The sequence below is a fragment of the Castanea sativa genome, chromosome 1 (genome assembly GCF_040712315.1).
Source record: "Castanea sativa cultivar Marrone di Chiusa Pesio chromosome 1, ASM4071231v1".
NCBI classification, from domain to species: domain Eukaryota; kingdom Viridiplantae; phylum Streptophyta; class Magnoliopsida; order Fagales; family Fagaceae; genus Castanea; species Castanea sativa.
In genome coordinates this window covers 28155270-28180395 of record NC_134013.1, presented here as the reverse complement: position 1 = coordinate 28180395, position 25126 = coordinate 28155270, and the positions used below count along the sequence as shown (strand labels likewise).

The window sequence follows — 25126 nt, the reverse complement described above, 5'->3', positions numbered from 1 at the left end:
GTAGTGAGCCTCTGTAGCTTTGAATCTTTGACAGCCTTTGTTCCTTTATAGGTTGTCTGGAGGATGGTCCATGCTTCATTAGCAGTTTCAGTGGAGAATATCTTCTTGAACTCCTTATTAGTGACTGCACTGAATAAGGCATTCAATGCTCTATTGTTGAAGTTTACCGCCCTGATCTTAGCATTATCCCAATCGGCCGGCGCTTCTTTAGGCTTGGTCTAGCCTATTCCACAACTTGCCACACTTTCTCATCTAGAGATTGCAAGAAAGCTCTCATGTGTACTTTCCAGTAAGCATAGTTAGTACCATCAAACAATAGAGGTATAATAAGAGACTGACCTCTATCCATGACAAACAGGGGTCAATGGATCACACACAAAGATTAACCCTAATCAGAGTGTGCCCGTTCTGATACTACTTGATAGGCCAAAAACGTATTGACCCCTTGTGATGGATTAAGTTGATTAATTAGCCAAGTTATTAATTAATCAAATTAACATGCAAAAAGCGTGGTAGCACAAACAAATCACCAATTAAATTAAGTATGCAACGAAAATTAAATGACACGGTGATTTGTTTACGAATGGGGAAAACCTACACGGTAAAAACCTCACCGGGTGATTTTAAGGTCACCACTCCCGAAATTACACTATTATCACAACAAGCGGTTACAAGTAAAGGAATCTCAAGTACCTTAACAACCTACAGTTGAACCCTTACCCCAATACCCAATTAGACTTATTCTGTAGTGACAATTTCTCCTTTCAATGCATGGTTCCCAAGTACGTGACTAACTAATTGCACAAATCCCAGTACACAACTTCGATCACCAACTAGAGAAGATTGTTGGCTACAAAGTTCTTCAATTAATCCACAAGATGAAGATCAAGAAGATGCTTAGTTACAAAACCCTACGGTGCACATTACACAGCAACTTTCTTCACAAGAGAGATGAACTAGGACAAGAACTTTGTCTCTAGTCACAACTTGCTTGAACAAGGATTTCTCAATGCTTATGCAACTTGTGAACACTTTGACGGCCTTTAAAATAATCATTTTATATGTCTAGGGTTAGGAGAAAATAAGACCCAAAGACACATCCACAGATTGGAATCAAAACAAAACTCAAAATCTGTTTTTCTTAAACCTCGACAGATAGAGGTGTCGAGATGCTATCGAGCAGTTGTCGAGCCACGGGGCTAGAACAGCTCTTTAAACCTCGACACATGCTAGCTGTCGAGCTTTAATGAACTTGCACTTTTCAACTTGTTTCTTGGACAGACTTGATGACTTCAACACTTGATCTTGAAACACAGTTTCTTAAAGCACAAAACTCATCCTAAATCTACTCAAATACAAGTAAAGTACGTTTTGGTCAAAGAATTAGCCAATTACATAAAAGAATGACATATGTTCTAAACAAATGAAACACATATGTCCTAACAAAAAGAACCTGAGAATGCTTTGGAAGCCAAATAGAGGAGTACAAATATCAAAAATAGAGGAAGAACTCTACCTAGTGGAGTTTGGTGACGGAAGGGATAAACAAAAGATTCTTGACATGTGCCCTTGGAGTTTCGAAAGCAACTGATCATCATGAAGAAATTATAGGGGGAGCTCGTTCCAAAGGATATTGTGATGAAGTGGTCTCCTTTTTGGATTTAGATTTTCAATCTACCTCTCAAGAGCAAAACAAAGGAAATAGGTTGGACAATGGGGTCAAAACTGGGAGAGGTGTTGGAAGTTGAAGTCTCAGATTTAAGGGTCCAATGGGGGAAGTGCCTGCGGGTACGAGTCAGCATTGATTTCATGAAGAAGCTCATCTGTGGGAAGAAAATAAACATTGAAGGTGGAGAGAGCAGCTGGGTAAATTTTAAGTATGAAAGACTCCCAAATTTTTGTTATAGGTGTGGGATGCTAGACCATGCCATTAAAGAATGCCCAAAAAGGTCGTTGGAAAATGGCTCGACTGAGGAAGGAAACTTGCAATATGGGGCCTGGCTGAGAGGAGATCCATTGAAGAGAAATGGAGGAGACACAACCCAAGCAGGTATGGGGAGAGGCCATGAAAACCGTCAAAGACCCACTACATCGGAAACAAGGAAGCAAGTAGAGCCTCCGTGTGTGACCGGAGCAAGGAAGGGAAAGGTTGGAGATCACGTGCTTATGCTGTCAAACACAGAACACAACAATTTAGCAGGGAAGCGCTCAAGGTCTGACACTCGACGAGACTTGGGCAGTGTTTTACATGAATCGGGAAAGGTCAATGGGTCCTTAGGAAAGGTGATGGAGAAGGAAGCTCATTTAGGTGAAATATACTTGGAAATTCCAATGCCCCAGACTGACACGAAGGTGGACATACAATGGGAAAATGCAATTGTTGAAAATGCTGAGCCCACTTTTGAATATACATTGGCGCCAAACTCAAGCTCTATGCCATCCGGAGTAGAGGAGGGTATACCTAGGTCCACGTTGGGCCCAATGGCGATGAAGTATGACCAAACTGTGGGCTAGGTTGTGGAATAGATGGGCCCAAATTGTAAACATTGGAAGAGGCTGGCGAGGGAGATAAAACCGAATAGGTCCACTAAAGATGCAAGCCCAACTAATTTGAAGAGGGAAGGCCCAACACCCTTAGTAGAACTCGACCTTAAGCTCCTAGAGCTGAAACGGAGAAAAGGAAAAAATAAACAGAAGGTAGAACCAGAAAATGAAAACCATATGGTTGGCAGTATGGCGGTGGCTGCTAAGCAACATGATGTGCATGAAATATATACAATAAAGTACTCACATATCTACATATTTAGCCCTACTTTTATGTTATTTTATTACTGATTATATAATATCTTTGTGTTATAGGTAACAAGAGCTTTACATGCAAAGCGGGGCTAAGCCAATTGAATCAAGCCAACTTTCATCCAGCCAGGCATGAATTCAAGAGAAGACCAACCCAATTAAATTCAAGTCCAAGTGGAGCAAGGAATCAAAGGAAATTTGCACCAAATCCATGTCCAATTCGGATTAGGATTTCAGCCTGCACATCAGTAGTATTTTTGGCATAACTTTCGGCTCAGATATCCAATCGAGATGATTCAAGTTGGGATGGAAATTTAACTTAAAGGGTTACAACTTTGTAGTTTACCAAAAGTCCAAATTCTGACGTTAAATGGGCCAAAATCGTTGATTAAGTAAAGCCTAAAAATTTGGGATTTTCTCCAAATGGGAATAGGATTCCTTGACCTATTTAAAGGCTCTTTAGGGAAAAAAGAGATACCAGAGAGAGGAAAAGGGGGTGCCGCATAGAACTTGTTTTGGGAGTCATTATGAAGAGGAGGATCTGAGGACAAAGGCGAGAGCTTCATGTTGATCAACCAATTCAAATGAAAAATATAAGTTTTATTTGTTTTCTTTTCAATTTTATTATGAACTAAATTTATTTTCTAGAGCATTGATGTAGTCTAGCAATGAACACACAATTTATATTCTGATTTATTTTATTTTTAATATTTCCATGATTGAGTTTTTAATTCTTATTCTTAATGCTTACTAATTTTTTACGAATAATTGTTTGATCAATTGAATTACAATGAGACCGAGAGGTGATTTGTTATTTTAGTTCTAGAATTAAACATCATTAGTTGAGCGAAAGTAGAGATGCTTTACCGCAATTAGTGTGATTTTTCAGAAAATTCAAAGTACGTAATGAGTCTCCAATTAATTAAATTCACATAGAGATATGGAATTGTTAGTTGAAGATATTTTTGATATTATTCGAGAGAAGATATTGAATACTTAAGGAATTTTTAATCATCAACGGGAGATTATTAGAATTTAATAATTAGGAATAATAAATTGTGTGGGATTTGTTAGGTGAAATCAACCGCTCTAGATCCATTCTTATCATATTTTTACACCTTTAGATTTTTGCACTTTGTTAATCTTTTATTCGTAGATTTATTTTTATTAAATAGTTTAATTTAATTCAGATAGGAGAACGTTCCATTTATTTTCGATTTTTCGAATAGTAATTAATTTAGTGAATTTCGGTATTCAATAATATAGTTAATCCCTGTGGGTTTGACATTCATTTTCTAAAAACACTTTACTACTTATTACGATTCTGTGCGCTTGCAGATTATTTTACGCGAACACAGCACCACCGAGCCCAATGACACTCCTCGTCTGGAACTGCCGGGGCCTAAGGTCAAACCTGGCGGTTCAAATCCTCACCGATGAGGTGAAGGAGAATGACCCAACGTTGGTCTTCCTTGGTGAAACGAAGGCCGGCGTGAATCGAATAAAAGGTATTCAACGAAAGCTTAATTACTCCCAGGGGATTGTTGTTCCCAGCGTCGGACGAAGCGATGGCTTGGCACTATTGTGGAAGGAAGGCACCATGATCAATTTCAAGAGCTGTTCAAACTCGCACATCAACGTGGTAGTTCACGAATCTCCGACAACTGAGCCTTGGAAAGCCACCAATTTTTATGGACATCCAGATACTAATAAAAGGTATATTTCATGGCAATTACTCAATTCTTTAAGTAAACAATGTAATATACCTTGGGTGGTTTTCGGTGATTTTAATGAAATATTATTTTCTAATGAGAAATTGGGCGATGTAGAAAGGGAGGCTAAACAAATGGAGGCTTTCAAGGATTGCCTAAATAGATGTGGGTTACGTGACCTTGGCTTTGTTGGGCAGAAATATACATGGTGCAATGAACGGTTTCTGATAGGGCCGTGGTGAACGAAGCTTGGATGCTGAGATTCCCAATGGCAAGAGTGTTTCACTTTTCATTGTCCATATCGGACCATTGCCTCCTTAAAATAAGTTTAAGCAGAAGACAGAGTCAGAAACCATCAAAAAGGAGATTTATGTTTGAAGCTATATGGACTAGGGACACCGGGTGTCGTGAAGTAGTGGAGTCGACTTGGGACTTTAATGGAGGCTTGGAAAATGTCCAACTTGCTGACAGATTAAGGAATTGCAAAGAAACGCTCCAGTGGTGGAATTAGAGAGAATTTGGCAATGTGAAGCACTTACTTAAGCAAAAGAGAGAGCAGCTCCAACAATTAGAGCCAGTCAACAGCCTCCATGAGACTGCAGAAGAGATTCAGAGACTGAAATCAGAGATTAATGAAATGCTAACTAGAGAGGAAATATTGTAGAGCCAAAGGTCGAGAGCTATGTGGCTGAAATGGGGGGATTGAAACACCAAATTTTTTCACGCCACAGCTAGCCAAAGGCGCAAAAGGAATGGTATTGTGGGGTTGTTGGATGCGGATGGGAGGTGGCAAGAGGATCCGAGGAGTATAGGAAGCATAATTCTAAATTATTTTGATTCCATTTTCAAGTCAACCCATCCATCCGACTTTGAAGCAAGTCTCAGTGTTATCCAGCCAGTAATGAACGCAACACTAACTGCTGAGTTCAGAGCAGAGGAGGTTTGGAACGCCCTTCAACAAATGCACCCAACTAAATCCCCGGGCCCCGATGGTATGTCCCCAATTTTCTACCAAAAGTACTAGGATATAGTTGGTAAAAATGTTACTGATTGTGTGTTGCATACTCTTATTTCTGGTGTGATGCCAATTGCTCTTAATAAAACCTTTATTTGTCTCATCCCAAAAGTCAAGTCCCCCCAAAAAATTACCGAATTCCGTCCTATTAGTTTGTGCAATATGAGCTACAAGATTATGTCCAAAGTGCTCGCTAACCGATTAAAGAGAATTCTTGCATAAGTGGTTAATGAATCTCAAAGTGCTTTTGTTCTAGGGAGGCAAATAACTGACAATGTGCTTGTGGCTTTTGAAACAATGCACTGTATTAATGGGAGAAGAAAAGGCAAGGAGGCTTTGATGACTCTAAAGCTTGATATGAGCAAAGCATACGATAGGGTGGAATGGCGGTACTTGAAAGTGATTATGCGAAGATTGGGGCTTAATGAGAGATGGATTTAACTGGTGATGATGTGTATTAGTATAGTCTCCTATTCTGTGTTAATTAATGGGGAGGCGAAAGGCAACATCGTTCCAACACGGGGGCTTAGACAAGGAGACCCAATATCTCCTTATTTGTTCTTGTTGTGTGCTAAGAGACTTTCTGCCATGTTGAGAAAGGAGGAAGAACAAGGAAATATACGGGGTATTTCAGTTAGTAGGGGGGCGCCTCAGATCTCCCACCTTTTCTTCGCGGATGGTAGTATTGTTTTCTGTAGAGCATCGGTGGAAGAGGGTAGAATCCTTCAAGTATTAGAGGACTATGAAGCCGAGTTTGGACAGAAACTAAACGAGGATAAAACATCCTTATTTTTCAGCAAGAACACTAAGGGCGAGGTCCAAGAACAAGTAAAACAGATTTTTGGGGCTCAAATCATCCAACACCAGGAAAGGTACCTTGGGATACCTCCGTTAGTAGGGAAGGGGAAAAGAAAGGCCTTTAATCGCATTAAGGACCAAGGAGGCAAGAAAATAGCAAGTTGGAAAGGGAAATTGCTCTCAAATGCCGGAAGAGAGATTTTAATCAAAGCCGTAGCCCAAGCCACTCCCACGTACACGATGAGCTACTTTAAATTGCCTGACTCGCTTTGTAAAGAGTTAAATGCCATGATGAGCAACTTTTGGTGGGGGTAGAAAGACAAGGAGAGAAGAATGGCGTGGATTGCATGGGAAAAGCTTTATATTCTGAAAGAAGAGGGGGGCACGGGCTTCAGAGACTTAAGAGCTTTCAATCTTGCTCTCTTTGCAAAACAAGGTTGGAGAATCCAGCAAAATCCCACTTCCCTTGTGCACCGGGTATTCAAGGCAAGGTACTTTGCGGATAGGCCTTTTAAAAAGGCTATGTCAGGTAGGAGGCCCTCATATGCTTGGCGTAGCATTATGGCTGCCAAGGACGTAGTGGTTTCAGGGTCTAGGTGGGTAGTTGGTAATGGAGAACAAATTGATATTTGGAAGGATAGGTGGCTGCCTACTCCGGATTCCTTTAAGGTGGTCAGCCCGTGTATCCCAGTTGAATCAAACAAAGTCTCTTGGCTGCTGGATCGAGAGTCAAGGTCTTGGGATGTTGACAAACTAAGAAGCTCTTTCCTCCCACATGAAGCAGAGACAATACTTGGGATATCCATCAGCCTGCGGTTCTTAAACGACTCATTAATATAGGCGTAGAGTACCAACGAGAGATTTTCGGTGAAGAGTGCATACAAGGTTGCTAAAAAATGCTTGAAGGAACGGAGTCATAAGGTGGATGCAGGTGGTGCCTCGGATAACTCAAGGATGAGAACCCTTTGGAAGCTAATTTGGAACCTAAAGTGCCCTAACAAAATTGAACAATTCATGTGGAGAGCTTGCAGGAACATCCTCCCGACAAAGCAACGATTGAGAGCCAGGGGAATTAATATTGAGGATCAATGTGACCTATGTGGGATGAGTGAATCTTCAGGGCATACTTTGTGGGGATGCAAACTTGCTGCTGAGGTTTGGAGTGATTCAAAACTAAAGCTACCAATAGTGCTCAACTAGCCACAGGAGTTCCTTGAAATAATTTGGGAAGTGAGGGAGAGGAAACCTGACACTGATTGGGACCTTTTTGCAGTCATGGCTTCGAGTATTTGGAACCACAGAAATACTATTAAGCACGGGGGGAAGCATAAAGATGCAGGTAGAATTGCTAAAGAAATAACTAACTACATAAAGGAAGTCAGGCAGGAACTTCACAGCACTAGTAAACTCTCTAAACCTACCAATTCCCAATGGTCTCCTCCTAGATGTGGTTGGTATAAAATAAATGTGGATGGGGCAGTTTTTAAGGAGGCTGAATGTTGTGGGGTGGGGGTGGTTATAAGGAATGACAGGGGACTGCTGTGGGAGCTATGAGCAAACTGGTTGGGCTGCCGTTGAAGGCATTGGAAACAGAGGCCTTGGCAGTGTAGGAAGGCATTCAGCTAGCTTGGGATTTGGGTTTAAGGGAAATTATGGTTGAAAGTGACGCCCAAGTGGTAATCTTGGCCTTGCAAAATCCTATGTCTTGTCCGTGGTCCATCCACAAAGTCATTGAAGGGTCCTTACTAAGCCTTAGCTGTTTTAAAGTTTGGTCTGCAGCACACATGAACAGGAAAGGAAATGTTGCAACTCACATGATGGCTAGAATGGCCAAATCAATAGAAGATTGTAAAATATGGGTGGAAGATACTCCACCCATTTTAGTTGACCAAGTGCTCAAAGATGTATCCAATTTGAATCAAGTTTCGGTTTAATGAAAGTTATCCAAGTTTCTGATAAAAAAGAAAAGTTTTGTATTTGGGCTAATTTGTTGGTTATTTGGGTTTTTTCTTGTTTAAGGGGGGTCAATGATTTTGTTTGGAGGGTTGAAGTTTAATTTTATAGAGCTCAACTTCTAATTAAAACTCAACCCACATATACCTAGCATTTAAATATAAAAATAAAAATAAAAAAATTTTGGGGGCCAAGGCAATCTCTTATCGCCATTGTAACTATTAAATTTATATATAAAAAAACAAATCAATTTCGATAGGTTTTGACATCACAGGAACATTATTAATTAGCTGAAAGGTATGAATACCATAAGTTCATGTTTGGTCTTTCTGTGGAGTCAAGCCAGTCTTCTTAGTTTTGCTTTTATCTGTTATGGTGGTGGTGGCGTTGTGAGTCGTGAGTCATGACTCACAACTCATGGACTTGGACGAATTTTATGGACGGGAAGAGGACCAACTAACCAGATAATGGCTTACGCCCCTTCGTCTAAACATTTGAAATAAATTTATTTTAATCTAAATTATCGTACATGTTAAGTTAATATTGGAACAATGCAATAAGAGAGAAAAAAAAAATACTATCAAGAAAATACTAAGTGATCGTTTGGATCCGGATTATAATGGCTGTTTTTTGAGTTTTTGCGTTTTCTCTTTTCTTTTCTTTTTTTTTTTCAACGTGCATGAACAGTACCGGGTACTGTTCATGCACGTTATTTCACTGTACCGGTTATTGTTCATGAATAGTAACCGGTGTTGTTCAGCACTGTGCGGGAGATAAAATTACTGTTCATGAGACCCACAAGCACTTTATTCAGAAAAAAATATATTAAAAATGAGTCCTACGGTACTATTCACACATTTAAAAATTATTTTGCTACATTGTTTTCAGTAATAAGTTCTATCCAAATGGACCCTATCTACAACATATTCTCTCCACTCCAAATTGTTGATTCTGTATTCCATCTTGAAATATCCCAAAAACAATCAATAAAAATGGAATGGCTTTTTAGTTACATTTTAAAACAAGTTCAGTTTGCACAAGACATTATCATACCTTATTATCCTTTTTTAATTTTTTTTTTTCATTGTTGTCCAATTCAGTATTCTTCTCATCCCAAATTAAAATTGGCATTGTACATGACATTCTCATCCAAATCAATGAGCCCACCATACGGGTACACCCATGGAGGTTTAGTGGTTTTTAAAGTATTTAGAGAAAATTACGGCCTTGAAGAGTGGAAAACCTGCTTAAAGCCAAAATAGCAGAATTCAGGCTTAAACAATCCAAAGATTCAAAATAAGTTATGAACCCCACTCATCGTTGAAACCAAAAGCAAAAATATTTGAGTAAATTACAACTTACCCACCTGTGGTTTGACTAAAATTTAAGTTGCCTACCTGTGTTTTAAAATTTGACATTTTACCCACTTAAAGTTAGCTAAGTTAAAGTTCCATAACACATATTTGTTAAAAACATGGCTAAATATATAATTTTCCTCCACTTTTATATCTTCCTCTTTCAAAAACATAAATACAAAAAATACAAAATCAAATAAAATTAAAAAGAATTCAACAAAACACGTATGGCATAAAATTTCAAATTATAGGTAAGCAACTTAAATTTTAGTTAAATCTCAAATGAATAAAGTGTTAAATTTCAAACCACCGATAAGCAACTTAAATTTCGATCAAACCACAAATAAGTAAATTGTAATTTGCTTAAAATATTTTGACAAAAGGAAAAACAAAGGTGAGACTTCCATAGCTTACCAATTTTTATAGACTCATCACGTTGGCACAATGAATATTTGTTAGATTAGCCTCTTCATTTGATCCATCTAATCTAACCTTGTCCTCTTCATTTTTTTTTCTGAAGGCCATACACAAAATGACATTTAAAAATGAAAATATCACTTCAAAAGGGCCACAAGTCACCCCAGAGAGATCTTTTCAGTAGTATTACAGGGACAAATTTACACGTGAGATGCTTACTCTGAGTGATCACCACATGCTCAAACGAATCCCCCGAGTCATCTTGTTTGGTTGATCGACAAACATCGATTGTGACCTGCCTGCCCCAACTAACAGGTGAAAAAAATAAGCCTACCCCAAGTACCCCCCAAGATCAGCAGAGGTAGTTTCTTCTTCTTCTGGTCAGCAGCATCAGTATCCATTACAACAGAATCATAGGTAGCTCGATCCACTACTTCGTACGGAATATTATCAGCTTCTTGTTGTAAATTAACTAGGTCCTCTATCAAGGTCATTAGAGATGGTATCAGAAAGAAATTGAAGTTCAGAAATTCCCAGATCACACTGGAATGCTAGTTGATTAGCATATGTATACTAGTAATCACATTATAGCAAAAATATGTTTTAATTATGAAGATCTCTCAGAGAGGTTTTCAGTGGAAATAGAGTATTCAGATGTACCATAGTCAATTTCAAGATCTTGGATTTTTTTTGCATGTTGCTCCTTCAATGTCTCAAATTCCACGCCATGAAGGGGCCAAGGTTCCTTGAACGCATTAAACAGTCATGTAATATATAAATGTCTAGGAGCTGCAAGGTGGAGGAAATACAAAAAAATAAAAGCTCAAAAATAAGTTGAGGAATCATATTTGTGCAGTTTTGGTAAATATACTCATCATAGAGATTGATAGAAAGAACCTGTGATGAAAAATCACTTAGCTAATTAACAATTAATAATGTAGTGACTTCATAAATAATGTAGTCACTTAGCTAAGATGTAAAAGAATTACTTTCGTTATGAATGAACTTCATAAAAATCATCAAATTAACAGTATGATATGCTTTTGTACTTTTTTTAAAGAGTACGCTTTAAAACTATTTTAGGATTGAGCTGTTGCTGTCTACGAGGAAAAATCCATAAGCAGCCCTGTCTCTTTGAAAGCAGCCCTATCCATTGATAAGATGGAAGGTAATATTGATAACATTAATTTCCTTAATGCATCAAGTTGCCTATTTTATAAAAGAAAAAAAAAATCTTCCCAGAACTAGAAGAATCATAGGAATAAAACTGTTAGGAAAGTTGCAAATAAGAAGAGAACAACATGATTAGTATAGTTCTTTGACAACTTTTTTTTAAGTCACTACATTATTAAGCAACCTGCAAGGTTAAGACTAGTATTGAACCCATGATAAACCATTAAAACACATGGATCTAATACTCTCTTCACAAGTAACTCTTGAAACACGCTTGGAACATCTGTCAATCAAATATGACATTGCATGCATCATGTTTTTACAACCCAGACAGGACTGACTGGTCTGACTGGGTTAAATAGGAAACAGTGTCTAGGCCGATCTGGTCTAAACAAAAAGAACTGACAATTTCTTAAAGATTTTGACCATTAAAAAAAAATGCATGCATTAAAATTAAATAAACTAAGTTATTCATTTAACTAAAGAATGCTAGGCCCAACAAAATTTAGCTCTTGCATTGAACACTTCACATACTTTAAGGATTGTGCAACTAATAGAGGAAAAGTATATAATCTTCCTCTATTTTTTCAATGTGAGACTTGTAATAGGATCAAGATACTCCAGAGTTCCTAGGGTACTTTACCATAAAGAGTTCCTTAAATCTTGACATTTCCTTTTTAATGGAATGCTAACATGGCAACATTAGAGCCTCTTAATATAAAGATAAGATTAATGAACTCTCTACGATTGAGTATCATAAAACCTCTCTCTTATTTATAGAGGAAAAATCTTAGTGTCTTCCTTTATTCTTTCAATATGAGACTTGTAAGACTTTAAATATATATATTCCATTCATTTTTTCCATGTGGGATTTGCATTTTCTTTAATTAACTTATTTTATTATTTATGCTGGTCTGATTTTAAAGCACATTAGTTAATCAGAAGCACAAGAGTCTTGCAACAAATATTGAATAGTTACCCTAACTAAAATCTTGTCCTGAAGAATGAACAACTTACCCTTTTCTCCATCCATAATATATGACATCACATCTGAGATATGGCATTAAATCCATGAGGTGTTCCAGGTTCAACCAAAACCTACTCCACATTTGCATTTCATAAACATCAAAGGAGAAAATTTGAATGCTGAAAAGTTCAAGACTATAAAAGCAAGTAAAACAATTCATCAATAATGTGAGATCATTACTATCTCTATGCCATGTACAAACATGGTGAAACACGAAAATTTCCATAAGCAGGAATCATACCAGAACATCCCGTGAAAGATCCCAAAGTTGGCATAGTATAGTGATTCTGTCCTCCTGTGATGGTATCTCTCCAAGCATGTAGGACTTCACCCCAGAGCCAACAGCCATTAAATATCAATTAGTACCAGATATTCAAATGATGTTTGTACACTCTCTTATAAATCAAATAGAGTGATGGAATCCTCATTCATGTTATATTATTATTAATGGGCTATAATACAAAAAATATTGTAAAAAAAATATTTGATGAAAGATTCCTTAGGTGCAGTACTTTAAAAAATAACATATCAAATAGAAACATGCTACTTCCTACATTCATGCCTAGGCAAAATAAATATAATTCAGGGAAATGTTTTAGGAAGAGACCTAGAAGAATGCAACTTGCAGCAATCACAAGGTCATGTCCTCTCTCTGACTTATTGATGCTTTTAGTAAGTGCCTTAATGCTAATATAACTATGAGTAAGTGGCAGGTTCTTCATACCTAGCAAAATTTGTAACATAGTTTTGTTTTGATCACATGAATTTGCAAGGGGAAAAAGGGAAAAGGAGAGGGAGAGGAGGAACAAAGGATGGTCATATGGAGAAGCCTAGTGATACTGCAAACATACTTTCACATTTCTCAGGAACAATGTTAATAAGGCAAAATAATTTTCAACACGCACAATGATAGCATGTCAAATGAAATTTAAATCTAGATTGTGCCTAAAAATAAAATTTCATATGATAATCTAAGCCTATCCCTCCATTTCTTAACAGGAATTCTTGAGCATTTATTCACAGCCATAATGCATGTTTTTATTTTAGAAGAAATCATTAGTGGAGATACTTTATAATAATGAACTGATGAATCTGCGGCAATACAAATAGGCAGCATCACAATGATACTTCTAAAAGAATATAGCAGTAACGGAAAATAAGGACTCATGGGTAGGGCTGTCCATCAACCCAGAAGACCCGACCCACCCGCCCGACCTGATCCGACCTGAAGACATACGGGTGTTATGAATGCCCAAACGAGTCGGGTGCGGATATGTTTATTTAAAAAATCGGTTTTGCGGGTCGGATTCGGGTCCCTTAACTTCTAACCCGTATAAACCGACCCGACCCGATCAGAACTTTAAAAGCAAAACACCTGGGTTCTTTCTTGATTCTTCTACGCCCTTTCAGAAAAAATTCTCTCGCTCTCTCTGTGATTTCTCACTTTCTCTGATATCTCTCTCTCCAATCTCTCACTTTCTCTAATCTCTCTCTCCAATCTCTCACTTTCTCTAATCTCTCTCAAATCCCTAACCCTAGCCTCCTTTTTGCAGACATCGCCGAGTTGGGCTCTGTTGCCGCCCCTAGAGCCTCTTTACTGTCGTCGCCGCCCTGTTGGCCTTATTGCCACTGTTTGTTCTGGGTTGGGTCTCAAACTCCACACTCTTGATGAATCCCTCCCCTGATTTACTTGAAATCTGCTTTGAGACTTTAATTGACGGTGGGTTACTAAAAAAAAAAAAAAATTGTTTTTTATTTTAAAACTGTATTGATCTTGTGATGGATGTGATGATGGTGGGGGATGGAGTGGTGGTGGTGGTGGTGGTGTGGGTAGTATTATCTCTATTTTTCGTTTCAGTTTCTTGGATCTGGTGTTTTTGGTCCTGGTTTGTGTTATTTGGGTTGTGATTTCTTTGTTCTTTGGGTTTTGACTTCATTTTGTTCTTTGGGTTTTTATTTCTATCTTCATCTTGTGCTTCAGTTCAGACCCGAAATAATCCGATGGATCCGACCCGCTCAATCGATGACCCATGCCACCAGGTTCGACCCGAACATTCGGTTGGCCGCGGGTTCATTTTCCGTTCACCCGATTCAATCGGGTCAGTTGCGGGTCAATATCAAACACGACCCGACCCGTGGACAGCCCTACTCATGGGTTCTGGTTCCACTCTAGATTCCATTTTCTAAGGCTAAACGAAATTAGGATCTATGAAAGAGTCCACTATGGACATGGTTACATAAAGGTTTTACTCAAATTGAGGTCATGCATATAAGCACCATATCACACACCTAATGCAAATCACTAAATATCAATGGCCTGAGCTAATTCATGAATAAAAAATCATAGATATTGTCTTATAAGGTTATTCTATGCATAAATACTAAGTTTGCATAACTTCCAAATCCAAGACTCCAAACCCATTTAAAACTCAATGGATACTGATACAATTTAGCACCCAAATGAAATACAATGGGCTAATGAAGAATTACTATATGGTCCCTTCAAACAATAGTAATTTTTCATCTAATTACCAACTGCTCTTTGAAACATTAATCATACAATAATCTCACAGAAAAGTCAACTATTTGAAAAGGGAAAACGTCAGTTACCTTGTATAAGGCTCCAGCCAGCATGCTGCATTGACTGGGATGGCACATCTAATTTAACTTTCTCCAAGGACTGTGGCCACACTACTTGCAGGGCCCTACAAAATTTTGTTCAAATTGTCGCAAATGCAGCTACTAAGAGATAACAATAAACCAATATGCATTCCAGTATGCAGGTAACCATAATGTGAGATAATAAAATGAGCTTTTCACCAGAAAGCTGAACCTGTGCCATCACCAAAACCTAACACTCTAGCTGGAGAGAAACCTGGTAGCCTTCTACGAACCTAAAAATGCAAAATGTACAGAAATTATAAGAAAAATATTCAAATCCCAAAAGCTTCATTTGCTTACTAAGAACAGGTACAAAAAAAAAGGGCGAAAAGGGGGAGGGGGGAATTAATCAATTGGAACTCAAGGAAACTAAAAGCCTTGACCCGGTTAAGCCTAATTCAACTCTTTGACTGAGTTAAGCTCAGCACTTCATCTAAGTCTCAAATTTCAGCAACCAAACAGAAAACAACAATACCAGCAATTCCACACAGAAAGCACCCATTCAATTTCCTATCTTTCACTGAACTTGGTAACACGCTTAGAACACAGCAGGCATCCTAGACACAACATAAGCGACGGTCTCATCCTACGTATATTTGAAGCCAACATCACCATAGGGGCTCTTGATCTTCCACCACTGCTTCAACTGCTCTACTAACTTCAACAGGTCCTCTGCTAGCTCCCTCAATGTCGTTGTCACTAGCTGTGCACTGTGTTCAGCGACTGTGACAGCCTCGGCACCTTCCTCTTCATGCACGGCTCCTCAAGCTCTGTATCCCCAATTCCCCACCTCCAAAAATCAAATGCATATAAATAGAAAGAAGCATATATACATAGATATTTGTAACCCCCAAAACACCTCCAAAACTAAAATTCTTATGCATAGAAAGAATCATAACTACATACCTATCCGTAACCCCAAACCCTTGTCCATAAATCAAATCCTTATATATACAATGAAGCATACATATCTATTGAAAAACCCAAACCCACGTCCAAAATTCAAATGCTTGTACAATATACATACAATGAAGCATACATATCTATCTATAAACCCAAACCCACCTCCAAAAATCAAAGCACACATACATTTCTGTACACCCAATACCACCATTTATGATAAACTACCATTTGTCCCAAAAGCTTATTAAGCTATTAAGAATTGGTCAATTTAATCAACCATAATTCCAACACTCCCCCTCAAATGTAGTGCGGACTTCCCCTTAATAAGTGAGGTCAAACAAGCGGGATTCTTAATTTTTAAAATAGGAGATAAAGTGAAGACAGGGTCCAAACTCAAGAACATCTGTTACCATGTTAAACTACCATATGTCCCAAAAGTTTAAGCTATTACGAAATGATAAATTGAATCATTTAACTATTATTCTAACAATGTCAGCAACCCCAAAACCACCTCCAAAAATTGCAATGCTTATATAAACAAAGAATCACACGTACACATTTGTAACCCCAAACCCACCTCCAAAATATCAAATACTTATACATACAAAGAAGCAGAACATACATACATAAGTACACATCAACAATTCTCAGAAGTAATTGGAAATGAGTAAATGGGTACCTCGGAGATATGTTCTCATTGCACGGCGTGAACGGACCAAGAGTACGAGGCAGCGCTGGGGAATTTGAGAGGTTTCCGGGAAAAGGGTCGCCATTTTTGTGTGGAGATTGTGGAGTATGTTAGTGGAGCTGTGAGGAAGAACTGGCTTTTCCTGTGAGTGAATGAGTTTGGGTGGTGTGGGCTTTTGGGGGGGGTTTTAGGGGTTTGGGGATTGAAGATGGGTTTGGACTTATGGGCCTATGCTAGGCCCATAGGTTGAAGGTGAAGTATGGAGTGCTTGAGTTGTCATTGAGCTCCTCTTCTTGTGGGTTCCAGTCTTCGGTCTTCTTGTGGGTTCAAAATTTCAAATCCACTCTCCTTGTGGAACTATCAAATTATTTTATAAATAAATAAGAAGCACCTCCTCATATGGAGAGTAACGTCATGGTTTAAAACTTATTAGAGAATTCACATTGAAAGCAATAAATTTTCTAAATTTTGATTGGCCAAATCCATTGTTGAGTACCTAGTAAAGCAAAATTATTTCTTGCTAATTTTGTATTTCCTCCAAACACAGACAAATCTCTCTCTCTCTCTCTCTCTCTTGAATGGACATCTTGGATTACCTTCATGTTAATGCTTGAAGTTGCATGGTCAACAACCGTGACCCAATGTCCAACTAAATTGAGCCTTGGTTTGAGCTTGGCAAAGATGACTATGCGAAGAAGCCCACCTAACGCCACAAGTGAGTGGACTGTTGTGGCGGGCCTTTTGTGATTTTGGGCTGGACTACCTCCTACCGTACTGAGACCCGAGTGTTCTGGATAGGAAAGTTGGGACCGGTCTAATTGCAACCCACCTTGGGCCGGCTTCTATACAAACTATGCCCCTTTTGCTGAAACTTTGGTCACGTGCCCATGGCAAACAAAAATATTATAAAAGAGTTATGGCAAACAGGTGCAGGACGACAATAATAAAGACATTATACTTCCCATTAGATGAAATAAATAAAGAATCCTTAAGAAAAAAAATGATATGACAATAAGAAACACGTTATGGGTGAGATTACAAAGACAAGAAATGAGATAATTAAGATAAATGATATGACAATAAGAAACACGTTATGGGTGAGATTACAAAGACAAGAAATGAGATAATTAAGATAAATAATAAAAGTAAAAGAAAGAGATAAGTCTACCTCATTCAATTATGTTACGGAACTAAGTCCAAGGAGGGAACCACTTCCTCAACGTGAGTAACTTCGCAAGAGGATCTTGTTGTTAGAAATTACCCACTTTGAGGAAACGGGTTTGAATGGCTTATCCTCAAACGAATCATTTATCCTTAACAGAGGGTAGGCTTTGAGAGAGAGAGAAGAGATTAGCCTATTGGTGCATGCCTACCATTTTACACTCTCTACTTCTCTTCCTAATTCTCTCTCTTTTCCCTTCCCGTTTTGTTACTTTGATTCTCTCCCACTCCTTTTCTTTCTTTTAGTACTCACTCGTGTAGTGTTATGGTGATGGTGATGGTGGTGTTGTGATTCTTTCTTAATGGTTGCTACCGTTGTGGTGGTGATACTGTGCACAGCAAGAGCCCTTTATATACTGCTTGTCATGACTAATTTTTACTATTATACCCTTTAACTACTTTTGTCTAGGCGTGGGTGTACTCCTAGACCACTTATTGGCTTGTTAGCTGCATGGCCACCACCACTTACCTGCGCTAGCCATGCCACACCCTATTACCAGACAAAGAATTCTACTTTGTTTGCTTGTTCACCATGGCATTCCTATCCGCAATAAGATGGGAACTCTCTCTCTATCCTTCATGGCATACACCTAGTGGTTCCAACTCATCCTCCCTCTTTTGAGTAATATGTCATCCTAGCAAAACATTTCTCCCAAAAGAGTTTAAGCAGGAACCCTAGAATAGGCCTTCCCTTCTCCCCACCACTAGACCATACCCTCTCTTACTTCTAACCCATGACCCTCCACTCCTATATTGGCTAGGTACAGGTTGGTGGTGTCTGGGCCTTGTGCGTGCTCGACTTTCATGTATGTCCAAAACTTGTCTACTGCTCATGTGCTTGCAGTGGACTGGAGGCTTGCTTGTGCATTTTGCTGCTCATTCTTGGCCTCTTGTGGCGTGAATTGTTTTCTAATCCTCCATTCTTCATGGCTTGCTTTCCCCAAGGGTTGGGCCTTGCTTGATTGTAGGCTTTTCTCTCTTTTAGTCTACCATTTGTTCCTTCTATTGGCTTGCCAGTTTTCTTACCATGCCATTTTGTTATTCCTATTGCGGTGCTATTTGATCCTTGCCTATTGGGCCTCTTTCGAGCCTATTGTATGCTCTTCCCTCAATTAGTTACAATGTCTCAATATTGTCATTGGGTTTATAATCATGTTGCCTTGGGCTTTCTTAACCCATTACATTGCTTGTGGACTCCTTTGGCCCATTTCTTCCTCAATGGGCATCCTACGCCCATTTTCCTTCCTTGGGTGTCCTCGGCCCGTTTCCAACTCTACATTCCCATGGGCTTTCACTAACTCTTTTGTGCTTCCCTGGCCCAATTACTATATCCTTCATCCTTGGATATTATGGGCTTTCCAACAACCCCTTACTTTCTTATTTCATTACTACGGGTCTATCGCAGCCCATACATCACATAATGCCCATAGGTTTACTGCTTCTTCCTTCAGACTCCTGTAGGCTCATTTGCTTTTCCTGAGGCCCATTTGCTTACTTTATGGGCCTAAGACTCATCATTCCTGTCATTCGGGCTTGCTAAGTTTCTTTTCTCAATCCACTAACTCTCTTCCTGCCCATATAGTTGGGTTTCTTCCTGTTGTTGGGCTTTTCAAAATGAGCATCAACAACTGTAAGTTTCAATGTTGATAGAATCTACATACATTTAAGGCTAAAATACAAAATCCACCTTCTAAGTTTTGTTAAAAATTTATGGGAAAAAAAAAATCTGGAAACTACTTTTCAATCATTAATTGAATTTTTTTTAATTTAAAAATTTTGAATAAAAATTAAAAACCTTGAAAAATTACCCACAACATATAACAAAAGTTGATAGAAAAGCCTTAATTGAATAAATTTGAAAGTTAAAAGATTGAAATGAATGAAAGCAAAATTAGAAGATTAAAATAAATTTTGGTGAAACAGAGAGCGTAGGTTTCGCATGTTAGCCTACATTTAACAATAAGTATATTGTTAGATATACACACAAAATCCTAATCATGAAATAGACTCTTATCAAAATAGAAAGTTTCATATTCTCAATACAACATACATTTTTATTGTCTGCATAAATATTTAACAAATATTAAGAGATTAATTTGTTATTTTTAAAAGGTTTTTGTGATAGCCTAATGGTAATGATATCATTTTTGATAGCCTAATGGTAATGGTAATGATATCCTTTGTGATAGCCTAATGTCTATGATTTGAACTCTATCTCTCCCTCTCCCACTATCTACTCATCTAAATTAAAAAAGGAAAAGAAAAAAAAAAGGGGGTTTACTGGTTTTAGGGGTGGTGGTTTAATTTGGAGCTTTTTTTTTTAGTTCGTTATTTTGCGAGGGGGAGGGAACTTAAGTATATTTTAATTTTGTAGCCATTGCAACAAGGTTTTAGTAATAATATCACCTATAGACTATAGAGTCTGAGGTAGGAGTAGAATTCATAAAGATTCATGTTAGGTCACACTTGCTCCTAATGCACATCCTTTTTTTACACTTTGGTTTAAGTTAATCGTATCAGGTAATGCTTCACTGATAAGGTACGCAATTGGGAAAATTGCTAATAGTTTATTAATGGCTAACTAGTTTAGGGTAATAAACAGTCAATGATATCCAACAATTGACCATAACAACATTTATGTTGGTCCCAAGGAAATAATGGAAGTCAAAAGTTTGCATCATATAATAGCCATGAGGGGCAGAGAATAGCATATATTATTGGACAAAGGGACCTCAATACCTGACTTGGTCCATTGTAGCTGTAGCACGCAATTTTACTTTTTGAGAAATAGGAACTATTTAAAACCCTAGTCAAACCTTATCAAAACTCTAGAAACTATTTCTATAATGGACTTCGATGCTTGCAGCATATAAACATGTATATCATTCAAAGTTAATTGAGTATTGATTGTATCACGAGCATCATGAGCAGAGCTCAATGCTTTGTTTGGGGTTAATGCATTTGGCTTACGATTGATTCAAAAAGGATGCTTGCAAAAAGAATGAATTAGTGTAGTGCCGACTAGTGATGCTCCAAATGTTTAAGGTAAAAATTAAATTTTCTTTGCAAAAGTTATGATAAGTATTTCATGTAAGAAAGTTTGCTCATGTGTATTTTTCCTCCCCTTTTTTATATTATTAATTTAATTTTTTATATTATTATTGTAAAAAATGACAAGTAACAGGTAACAAATAAAAATCTTCTTATTTATTTTGTGTGTACCACTTAGAGAATTTGTATAATTCATTTACGACTATCGTAACATAATTCACAGGGTGTAATTACCTCGTTGCCGGTTACCTTAGTTTAGGTTGGATTGCTATATCCATATCATTTTGTATATGGTAGCTAGGGATAGTTTTTGGCTAATGGATTGAGTTTTGTTGCTTGATTTATCCAAAATGTGTTGTGAAATGTCACCCTTTTTCATGGCCAAGAGGAAAAAGATTTTACTACTAAGTTTAGGTCCAATTCCTATCACCAAAAAGAAATGGATACAATGATTTTGTGATGATATCATATCAGAGTATGATGAAGGAGAGGCGTACATGCCCTTGAACGCGTGCATCTTCCCCCATGACGCATGTTACTAGGACCCATACCAACGCTCTCAAAGATACTCCTCAAAAATCAACCACCACCACATGGTACAAACCGACCCCATGTTCTTATTGTCCACTCATTCCTCTTTTTTTTAATAAATATATTTTTGCTTTAAAGAAACCAATATCCATGCGTACTAATTGTATTATTAACACAATCTTAGGGTTTCCAAGCACTTTCATTGCCCAATCAAAAATCCCATCAACATACATAAACTGTAATCCCATAATCATTGTATCATAATAGCAATCTAATATAACACCATACCATATTCTATTTCATACTCTCGTTTTTATAAGTCTTAACAAATATTAACCTGTACCAACTAAGAGGTGCACTTATATATATCTTATAACATACAAAGGATATATATATCATATCTAATTATCTATTACTACAATACCCAAACCCCAAGTATACAGACGTATTTCTTCTAGCTAGATTTAGTGTGTACTATTTTCCTTTCTTTTTGTTTCTTATATATATATATATATATATATATATCTCTTTTCTACTTTTTTATATTTCTTTTTCAAAACAAGGCGTTGAGTGGATTAAACACTGCTTTTGGGTCTCTAGAAACCATGATTTCAGAAGTAGACCATAATCGTGCAGCTTCGGATGAGTTGGATCCCAATTTTGACGTTGTAGCTTCATTGCAATCGGCAAAGTACTTTCCGGACACATTTAACAGTCTTGGATGAGTGGCAACGTAACATGTGGTAGCAGCAGCCTATAACATATATTATCGCATTCCAGTCATATGGTTTGACAGTTTCTAAGAAATCATAGGATAACAAATGAAAGTTTCATTTAAAATTGAATTGTATATCCAATATTTTAGCTTACACATACCTGAGGAATTGTCTTCAAGAGCTTGGAAGCCAAGAAGAAAACCAAATCTGCATATTAAGCAAACACCCAAAAACTCAGAATTAAAAGTTAAAATAATGGTCTCAACTATATATATACTCCTATGTATTGATATATACCATATGATTTGGATTTGGATCCACAATCATTATTTTTTGATATTAAGCCAAGACACAATATCTCTTATTTGACAAGCAACACCTTTACCAATTAAGTTTTACCAATTAAGTTAACTGAAATGTACTAAAATATATTATTATAATTATTTGTTTGGGGGTTCCAATTTAACCTGTGACAAAGCCTTCACGTTCTCTGGTGAGCCTGGTTCTCACTATTCCTGGATGAACACAATTCACAGTCACGTTGGCCTCCATTTGCTGCAAGTTATTGTAAAATATTTTGTAAACGTCAAATGAACAAAACAATTTGAGAAAGAACAAGTTAAAAAATAAAAGAAACAAACTTTCACTTTTCTTTTTCTGTCTCCAAATCCAATAACTAACAAATCAGATAATTAAACAACCTTAAGCCTCCAAGCAAGTTCCTTGGTGTGCAAAACGTTGGCGAGCTTCGAAAGCGCATAAGCACGTGTTGCATCATAATGGCTGTACAGACCAAGACAAATTTCAATCAAGTCAAAGTCATACGTACATACATATACATATATAGTACACGCATATAATTTTTATTTTTATTTTCTTATTCTATATTCACCTTTTGTCTCGGGTTATCAGACCAAGATATCGGATTAAGTCACCGGAAAACCAGCCGTGAATGCTCGACGACACGTTCACGAGTCGGCCTTGAACGCCGGTCTGCTTTGCCGTTTCGATCAGCCTATTCAGCAACAGCTTCGTCAACAGAAAATGACCTGCATAAGTTCAGTGAAATCAAAACAAGAAAAAAGAAAAATTCATAATTGAAGCTCTGCTAAAACCCCATTAACAAATCCACCATTTTTTATAATATGTTTTAATATAGCTTACCTAAATAATTAGTGGCAAAGGTCATTTCTACTCCGTCTTCAGAGATTGCATGCTCGTGAGTAAACTTGCCCGCGTTGTTTCTACAGATCAAATACAAAGACAAAGTCACATCTTATTACAAAACCATAGTCTAAAATGTCTACAATAATATTCTTATAAACACCAACTTCTTATAGATCACTTTATAATTATTTTTGGTCATCGAGAAATTAAGGAAATTGGGTCATATGGTAGAATACAAAACCATAGTCTATACTAATATATTTTGAATATTCTTTTATATATGTAGATCAATCTGCCATTAAAATCTTTAAAAAAAAAAAAAATATCCGCCATATATACGTATTTTGGATACCAAGAAACTAAAAAAAAGGATCGTATGGTAAATTATACAAAATTAAATCCGCTTACTAAAAATCTCTTAATATTTTTAACCACGTACAAGATTCAAATTCACCCTTCTAAATTATCAAATTATTAAAACAAATAGTCTACGGTTCATGTTTTATATATTATTCTAATAACAATACTAGTACATTGTCGAAAACGTACGATGAAAAAAAAAAAAAACCGACAAAAAAATAAAGGAGGACTTTTGGAGTTACATGAGGAGACTGAGAGGCAAATCGAGGGACTCGAACTCGGAGACGAAATTTCGGACAGAAGTGAGAGAGCTAAGGTCGAGCGACATGACAAAAATCTCGGACTCAGGACACTCCGACACGATACGAGCTTTAGCTTCTTCAGCGGCCTTGAGGCTCCTAGCCGGAAGAACCAGTCTGGCTCCTCGCTTGGCTAAAACCAGAGCTGTCTCGGCTCCGATCCCCGACGTAGCCCCTAGCCAATCACAAAAACCCAAGTCAGACTCTCACTCTAGCTCCCACACATATTTATATATACTGGTTTTTGATTGAACGGTGATGATTGATTACCTGTGATGATGGCTGTGATGGAGCTCAAATCACCACAGCTTTCGGTGACTTGCTCGGCCGTGGACTTTGAGCCGTAACCACTCGCACCGGCGGAGCCGATTAGGTACTTCACGGTCTCAAGCATTTCTTTTTTTTGAACTGGGTTTCTCTAGCAGCAACTAGTTTCTTTGTTATGGTGGGTATTCTTGAATTATTTTGGTTCAGTTGGGAACTTGGGGTAATGGGTTCTGTGTGTTTTGGTTAAAGTGCGAGTGAGTGCGTGACTAAGTTGACAACGTACACTGTTGGAGTATCACAATACTGTCAAATAAAAACCAGAGTACGTGTACTTACTTGTCAGTTTTGGCGTATTGAGTAGAGAGCTAAAGGTGGTGTTTTCTTTGTCAGATTTTGCAGCCTACGCCGCTTTGCATTTACTGTGTTTCTATGTATGCGTGATACAAAGATAGAGAGGTTGATGGGGGCTAATTAAGATGATCACAGAGAAGTGAAGGGAAAGAGGGTTCTCTTTTGCAGGGCTAGTTGAGAGCTTAAAGGAAAAGAAAAGGTTTTTATGGGATTTTATTGGTGTAGTAGCTAGGTGGAGAATCAATTAGAGAGAGAGAGGGAGAGAGAGAGGATTACATATTTGTCATTGATTGATTGAGATAAAATGTGTGCATGATTGGGTCTATTGTTGTTTGTTAGTGGGTCGAATCCAACACTTAATCCAAATGGAGGGTTTAATTTACTTGTCTAATTAGAAAATGGAGGTTACTTTATTTACCAATTGTTTATTATTTGTAATTGGCGTGATTGAGTTAGAGACTTAGAGGTGATCCAAAAAGACGTGGGCATAGAGATAAAAAGATCGGGGGATTTGATCGCCGTTGTCTCTTTTGGCGTTTCGGTGGATGCTGCTTCATATTTAGACCTTATCACAGCATTTTGCATGTCTTCCATATGATTTTGTGGAATTGTGTAAGTTTTACGTAATATGGTACAATATGATTGTGACAAGTTTACCTCCAAAA

The 25126-nt window shown here is 37.6% G+C and overlaps 2 protein-coding genes across 7 annotated transcripts; both read right to left on the bottom strand.

The window, feature by feature from the left end:
* Nucleotides 1-10030: 10030 nt before the first annotated feature.
* Nucleotides 10031-16641, bottom strand: LOC142643314 (uncharacterized). 6 transcript variants are annotated; one of them, XR_012845846.1, is made up of 8 exons: nt 16490-16641; nt 15383-15697; nt 15080-15140; nt 14857-14951; nt 12488-12571; nt 12237-12317; nt 10707-10835; nt 10031-10527 (listed from the first exon to the last, which is right to left on the bottom strand). XR_012845846.1 is itself a non-coding variant. In XM_075817887.1 (8 exons), exons 2-6 carry the CDS (start codon nt 15407-15409, stop codon nt 12307-12309), a joined length of 354 nt encoding a protein of 117 aa, XP_075674002.1. In that variant the 5' UTR covers nt 15410-15697; nt 16490-16641; the 3' UTR covers nt 10031-10527; nt 10707-10835; nt 12237-12306. The 6 variants fall into 6 exon arrangements, 4 of the variants coding, with proteins under 4 accessions (XP_075674002.1, XP_075674008.1, XP_075674012.1 ...); XM_075817887.1 differs by having other exon boundaries at nt 12237-12380; nt 15067-15140; XM_075817893.1 differs by having other exon boundaries at nt 10707-10791; nt 12237-12380; nt 15067-15140.
* Nucleotides 16642-21365: 4724 nt separating this feature from the next.
* Nucleotides 21366-24733, bottom strand: LOC142622153 (short-chain dehydrogenase TIC 32 A, chloroplastic). The gene is made up of 8 exons (XM_075795585.1): nt 24114-24733; nt 23787-24018; nt 23182-23261; nt 22910-23066; nt 22719-22800; nt 22485-22572; nt 22178-22224; nt 21366-22055 (listed from the first exon to the last, which is right to left on the bottom strand). Exons 1-8 carry the CDS (start codon nt 24235-24237, stop codon nt 21855-21857), a joined length of 1011 nt encoding a protein of 336 aa, XP_075651700.1. The 5' UTR covers nt 24238-24733; the 3' UTR covers nt 21366-21854.
* Nucleotides 24734-25126: the final 393 nt, after the last annotated feature.